The following is a 7,417-nucleotide window of genomic DNA, read 5'->3' as shown; positions in this document are numbered from 1 at the left end:
AGACCACATGGACAAGCAGTCACTGCTAACACAGATCAGCTCGTTCCCCTATCTAACAGGAGGAACACAGACGGGAGAAGCGATTAAATTCATTAATCAAACCTACTTCACCGAGGAGGCCGGGAGCCGAGCCAACCAGCGGGTGCCTCAGATCGCCGTGGTCATCACAGACGGTGAATCCACAGATGATGTAATCGAGCCTGCTAAGAGTCTACGGGAGAAAGGCGTTATGGTGTTCGCTATCGGTGTCGGACAGGCTAACATCAAGGAGCTCCAGTCCATGGCCAACAAGCCTTCAGAGCACTTTGTGTTCCACCTAGATAACTACCAGGCTCTGCTGGCCAAGAAGGACGAGCTGTTGCAGACCGTCTGCGTCTCCATGGAGGATCAGAGACAAGGTAAGAAGAAGAAGAACTCCTTTCTTTGAAGGATAAAGATAGTTCTGCTCTTACTTCAGTCCAAATGAGGATTGGTGTTTTACAGCCTGGTTCTGTGGGGAAGTGGCAATAATCACAAATCAGCGAACATAACCTTGGGCTGTGTCTGAGACTGCGCCCTACACCCTACGTAGAGCTCTATATAAGGGGCACGCCATTTTGTAGTTGCGTCTGAGTGTGTAGTGGTTGGTATCAGCCATTACTGCGGATCCTTCAATTCAGACTTTAAATAAAACGTGATAAAATAAAACATCTTTTAGACTTTATTCTGTGAGTATCCAAGTCTGAATCACCTGTTGCTTCGTAACAGATTATTATTATTTGAACGATAAAGTGACTGGATTATCTTAGAATGAAGTATATCAGTGTGTATCACTGTGGCCCGCTACCAAATGACCTACGGATCGGTACCGGTCCCTGTATCTGGGGTTGGAGACCGCTGATATAAGGCACTCGATGTATCCCACAATGAACTGCAAAATGTAGTGAACATTCAGTGGACACTAGCCAAGCATAGTATCCCATCAGACATTGCGGAGAGAGGAGCAGAATCTGTCCAACCGTCTGAATTGAAATGACATAAATAACTGCACATCGTAGTAGTGTCTGAAAGAGTTTGTCAGTCGTTCGGTCTATATAGTTCCCTGTATTGGGTGAAGGGAACGAGTGAGTGATTTCAGACACAGCCTAAACATCCACAGATCTAAGCCAAAGATGAAGGATGTTAATCTTCCATTAGCTTCAGCCTGTTACATCTTTATCTTTCTGTGAGACCGAGTCAATAAACAGCACACTGAGATTTGCAAACCACCCACCTGATGTAGCAATCAGTGGATTTAGCTCACAGACCAGAGATAAAACCAGTTTAAAACCAGCGACACAGACCCTGCTGGTCCACTGCTGCCTCCTGTGTTTAGTTTGTGTCCCCGAGCCAAATATAAACACATTCATGTTACTAGATAATGCATGGCTGTAACACTAACATCTGCATGACGGGTTTTTTTCAGTAAACTCTGGTGTAGGATAAAGAGTTATTTACACGGTGGTCTGCAGTTGTTGAAGTCGGTCTGACAATGATATGAAATTAATGTGAAGTTCATGTTCTGAAGCCCGACGATGTTTTTCTGTAGATTTTTCAAAATCCTGGCTCACATGTATCTAAATGGTTTTTGTTTTCAGTGTTGATTTATGAGAGAATGAATGTCAGTGAGTGGATTTGAGGGACTTCTCTGGTTGTAGTAAAGTCGGCCAGTAGTAACAAATCTCAAGCCAGAAGATACAGGATTAGTCAGATAGCTGAACTCCCAACTCTGTTCTCACACTACAAGTGGGAATTTTCCACAGAACTGTTCCTTGGATAGCAAACATCTGCCCTGCTCCATGTCTTTAATCCAGATGCTGAGTCAGGCGATGGACGTGAATCAGAACAGAGTTGGGATTTAATGACTTCTGTGGAAGTGGAGTCAACTGGTCGTTTAATGACATGTGCTGACACGTGTCCTACCAATGAGCACGTAACTCTCCGCGAGTTACTGTCGTAGCTTTTGCCAATAAAGATAACACAGCCGTCAGTTGTTGTTTTTAGACTTTTTTCCTGATGGTTTTATCTCCAGGACGTTCTGTGCTGGAAGCCTCTGTTCAATCACTCCACTGCCACACACGTGTTCTTATGTAGGTTATCCATCTACGTTAGCGTCCATTTAGTGATTATGATGAACTGTGTTAGCGTGATGCTCTATGTTTGTTTTTGTTTGTTTGTTTTTTTTTAATCAGGTTCTGCTAACAAAACTTACCACCGTTTTACAAACATGTTTTTTTTTTCTTAATCTTGAATTATTTTCTGTCTTAGTGAACCCGTGTGTGTGTCTTTGGTTACCTTTGAACACTGTTTGATGTGTTTGCTTTTGTTACAAACAAACATATTCTTTTTGTTTGTCCTTCCAGCGTTGGCTGAAAAATTTTCGGACATTTTCTTCCTGTTGGACGGCGGCTTAAGTTCCACAGAGTTCGGGCAAGTCCGGAACATCCTGGTTCGACTGTCCAACCAGCTGAAGGTGGGGGCGTCTGCCCATCGCTTGGGCCTAGCCTTCTACGGACAAGACACCAGGGTGGAGTTCTTTCTCAACAGCTACCAGACCAAAGAAGACATACAGAGTAAAATCAAGAAGGTCCGCATCGGTCAACTGCAACCCAACGAAAAGCGCAACCTAGGGAATGCCCTGGAACAAGCAAGGACTCGCTTCTTAATCAAAGAGGCTGGGAGTCGTGCAGACCAAGGGTACCAACAGTACCTGGTCGTGTTTAGTGGACAAGATTCTAATGATGACGTGGACAGGTTTTCACACCTTATTAAATCTGAAGGAGTGACGGTGGCGGGCGTATCTCTGGGTGTGTCCTCTAGTCAAATGAAAGACATTTCCACACCGGGCTATTATTTTCAATCCAACACCAACTTAGTGCCGTCGCTGAAGTCTGTGTTTGAGGGACAGGAACAAGCATTTTCTCAGACTCAAGGTAAGGAGCTTCTTGTTTTTTATTGTCTTACTTTATCTCATCCAGCTGAATCACCCTGATCCCAATCTTTCATATTTCCAGATTGTAGAGCGGCCTTCCTAGCCGACATCGTCTTCATCGTTGACGAGTCCGGAAGCATCGGAACTAAAAATTTCCAGCTGGTGCGTACATTCCTACACACTGTGATTAGCGGCATTGAGGTCGGTTCGAACAGAGTGCGGCTTGGAATTGTAACGTACAGCGCTAAGGCCACAGCACATGTCTACCTCGACAGCTTCGATAACAAGAAGGATCTGTTAAACTTTGTTAAAATCCTGCCTTATCGCAAGGGAGGAACCCAAACAGGAGCCGCCCTGAATTTCACCAGGGAAAATGTTTTTGTTAAAAATAGAGGAAGCAGGAAAGACTAAGGTTTTCAGCAGGTGGCAGTAGTTATCACTGATGGCAAATCCGATGATGACGTGAGCCGAGCAGCAGCAGAACTTCGTAGAACCGGCGTCACCATTTACTCTGTTGGAATTAAAAACGCTACCAAGGAAGAGCTGGTGAAAATAGTCTCGCATCCTCCAAATAAACACATTTTTATGGTGAACGACTTCACCAAACTCAGGTCTGTAGAGCAGACTCTTCAAAAGATTCTCTGTCAGGACATCGTGCACCAGGCTATTACCGTCCAGACCAGAAGAACTAACATCAAAGAAGGTTTGGACCATTGTCGTCATAATCTCTGCACAGATTTACAGATGTGGACTCTAATTATTGACGTATAAAAATGTTTTTTTCATTTTCCCAGAATGCTTGCAAACAGATGAAGCTGATATTTTCTTCCTCATCGACCAATCGGGGAGTATCCACCCTCCAGATTTCTACGATATGAAGAAGTTCATCTTTGAGTTTCTCAACAATTTCCGTATTGGGCCACAGCATATCCGTGTGGGTATTGTGAAATATGCAGACGACCCTGTCCTGGAGTTTGACCTGACGACCTATTCTGATGTCAAGACAATGAAGAAAGCCGTGGAGGACATGCTCCAGGTGGGAGGAGGCACCGAGACTGGAAAAGCAATTACTTTTATGGGCCCACAGTTTGACAGAGCAGAGGTAACACGTGGCTACAAAGTCTCAGAGTACCTGGTCGTCATCACTGATGGACAGTCAACCGACGATGTCAAGGTTCCTGCCAAAAAACTCCAGTCCCAGGGTGTCACGGTTTACGCCATCGGGGTGCAAAACGCAGACCAGGAACAGTTGAGAGAAATTGCGGGCGACCCCAAAAGAACATTCTTTGTGAATGACTTTGACGCCTTAAATCCCATCAAGGATAACATCATCACAGATATCTGTTCTACAGATGGTGAGGAGCGTCTTTCATGCACAATACAACGAGATAAAGAACCTGAGGTAAGAAGTTGATGTTGACCTGTCTGTGCTTCTCTGTCTGCAGCCTGTAAAGACATACCAGGAGACCTGGTCTTTTTGATTGACAGCTCAGGAAGCATTGACTCATTAGACTACGAGAAAATGAAGGAGTTCATGAAAACCATCATCAGTAGGTCCGCCATTGGGATCGACGACGTGCACATTGGTGTCATGCAGTACAGCACCAAGCCGAGGCTGGAGTTCTCTCTCAGCTTCACTTACAACAAAGATGAGATGAACACGGCCGTTGACAAAATGCAGCAAATCGGAGGAGGTACGCACACCGGCCAGGCCATCACTGCCGTGTCTCAGCTCTTTGACGGAGGGCGTTCCAAACTGAGGCAGAGGTTGGTGGTGATCACAGACGGGGAGTCCCAAGACGCCGTCGCAGCCCCGGCTGAAGCTCTGAGAGCCAAGGGTGTGGCCATCTATGCCATTGGAGTTGTGAACGCCAACACGACTCAGCTGCTGGAGATCAGCGGCTCCTCCGACAAGATGTATTCTGGGAGAGACTTTGATGCTTTAAAGGACCTGGAGAACCAAATTTCTTTGGACCTGTGTGCAAAAGAGGGAGGTGAGCCTTTGGCCACAGGACAGTTGTGGTTTGTTTTCATTAAAAATATTTCTTATAATATAATATTCTTATATATAATATTCTTATAATATTTCTAAGATTCTTCTAAGTGATCGTGTGCATGTCATCTTTACTTTCTTTCAGAGTGTAGGAAGACACAGCAGGCTGACGTCATTTTCCTGGTGGACGGTTCCACCAGCATCAGCCTTCCCAAGTTCAGGAGCATGCAGAAGTTTATGTCGGCCATGGTCAACCAAACCACGGTGGGTAAAGACCTGACCCGCTTCGGTGTCATCCTCTACTCCACCTACCCCAAAAATAACTTCACCCTGGAGACGTACGGCTCCAAAAAAGAGGTGCTTCAAGCCATTCAAGACCTAACGCCGCCAAGAGGAGACACCTACACCGGCCTGGCCCTGGAGTACTCCTTAGACTTCTTCAGTGCTGCCAATGGAGGTCGGGCTGCTCTCAAGGTGCCTCAGGTTCTCATGGTGATCACAGACGGTGAAGCCACTGACCCTCACCATCTCGAAAAGCCTTCGATGGCACTGAGAAACAACGGGATCAGCGTCTTCAGCATTGGTGTGGAAGAAGCCAACAAGGAAGAGCTGGAGATCATGGCAGGTCACGACGCTTCCAAAATTTTCTACGTGGACAATTTTGATGCTCTGGAAACTCTGTACAAGAACCTTTCTCTGGTTCTCTGCAACTCCACCAAACCAGGTAACAAACAGCCCCCGGGTCTAGATGAAAGCTAACTGAACGACCCACACCTTTTACCAGAGTCTCCACATTTAAGACTAAAAACGATTCCCTGTAGTTCCACACAGCAGCACAGAGAACGGCTCTTTAATTATTAATAGACTTTAAATATTCCCACGTTAACGTTCATTGATGGCTGGTGTATTTTCTTGTTCTCAGTTTGTGAGAAGCAGAAGGCCGACCTGGTCTTCCTCCTGGATCAGTCTGGAAGCATCACGACCAACGATTACACCATCATGAAGAAATTCACCACTGACCTGATCAAGAGCTTCAAAGTCGGTGAAGATCTGGTCCGTGTGGGCCTGGCCCAGTTCAGCGACACTTTCCAACACGAGTTCTACCTCGACAAATTCTACAGCGAGCAGGAAGTCACCAAACATATTATGGGCACTGTGCAAACGGGAGGAGGAACCAAAATAGGGAAAGCACTGGATTCCATCAGGGATTATTTTCAGGCGTCACGCGGCGGCCGCAGATCTTCAGGGATTTCTCAGAATCTGGTACTGATCACTGACGGAGATTCACAGGACGAAGTTCTAGCGGCTGCCGAGCGTCTCAGAGCCCTGAAAGTCGAGGTGTTTGTCATCGGCATCGGACACGTTCAGGTCATGGAGCTCCTGCAGATCACTGGCACCCCAGACAGACTGTTCACTGTGCAGAACTTTGGCAGCTTGGAAAAGATCAAGGACAAGGTGGTGGATACCATCTGCAAGTCCAAACCCATAGAAAATCCAAGTGGTGAGGAAACAAACTGGATGCGTTTCTGTGTTTGGTTTGTCCTTGTCTTTCCACTGCCTCATGAAGCTGGAGGGTTTTTGTTTTTCTTACAGGCTGCACCATCGATGTTGCCATGGGCTTTGATATCTCTCGACGAAGCGGAACGCCTGGTGAGATGTTGGTCAGCGGCCACACCAAGCTCCAGGCCCTCCTTCCAGAGATCGGACATTACGCTTCCTCGGTATCAGAGCTGTGCTGCTCCAAACCCGACCTCATCAGGACCAACGTGGGCTACAGAGTGGTGGGCCGGAACGGACAACAAATCGATGACTTCAAATTTGAGGCCTACAGTGAGGAGGTGCTGAGGAAGGTCATGACCCTTAATCTGAAGGAACCCACTTACTTCAACTCCGCTCTGCTCAAGTCCTTTGGTCAGAAGTTCAAAGCCGAGTCCGGGGCTGGTGTGAAGGTGGGTCTGGAACACTTCAGATTCTTCAGATTCTCTGTCTAATCACCGTCATTCCAGATTTTGTTTTCCCTTCAGCGTGATGAGAAACTCATTTCCTTAGATTTATGTTTTTCATCTCCCCGTGTCCACTCACAGAGAGACGGGGGAGGGGCCCTGAGAGGAACGTGGAAGACGAGAAACCATTTCAGTGATTCAGTGTAAAACAAAAGCAGAAGAAAGCCGACAAAAAGTCGACAGGTTTCTGCTGCGTTCACATGGCCGCAGGGCGGTGGGAATTGTTCCACTGAGACTTTCTATTTTTAAAAGGCATAGTTTCTTTCTTCAGACCTTTTTCTTGAGAACCACCCCCGTGGATGTAACTGTGTTTTTGTTTCAGCCTGGATGGAAACCAGTGTCACCTAGAGTTGAATGGTTTTAATGCAGTGAATGTTAATGTTTGCTGTTGAGTAAACTCTGAAACCAGAGTCTTTAGGGAGGAGGATCTGCTGCTCAATTAATCACCCACACCCCCCCGCCCCCCACCCC

The 7,417-nt window shown here is 46.5% G+C and overlaps 1 protein-coding gene across 1 annotated transcript in view; it reads left to right on the top strand.

Annotated features, from left to right (window-relative positions):
• The window catches only part of col6a4a (collagen, type VI, alpha 4a), a 31,139-nt gene that overhangs the window by 12,985 nt on the left and 10,737 nt on the right, over nucleotides 1–7,417 (top strand). Inside the window, 8 exon segments of the mRNA XM_025061929.1 lie at nucleotides 1–398; nucleotides 2,382–2,951; nucleotides 3,033–3,653; nucleotides 3,745–4,305; nucleotides 4,396–4,944; nucleotides 5,089–5,667; nucleotides 5,866–6,444; nucleotides 6,537–6,892. Of these exon segments, the coding sequence (XP_024917697.1) occupies nucleotides 1–398; nucleotides 2,382–2,951; nucleotides 3,033–3,653; nucleotides 3,745–4,305; nucleotides 4,396–4,944; nucleotides 5,089–5,667; nucleotides 5,866–6,444; nucleotides 6,537–6,892 (4,213 nt within the window).

The sequence above is a fragment of the Cynoglossus semilaevis genome, chromosome 13, assembly GCF_000523025.1.
Source record: "Cynoglossus semilaevis isolate Cse_v1.0 chromosome 13, Cse_v1.0, whole genome shotgun sequence".
Taxonomy (NCBI): domain Eukaryota; kingdom Metazoa; phylum Chordata; class Actinopteri; order Pleuronectiformes; family Cynoglossidae; genus Cynoglossus; species Cynoglossus semilaevis.
Note: the sequence above shows the minus strand (reverse complement) of the source record. Positions and strands in the feature narration are given on the sequence as shown.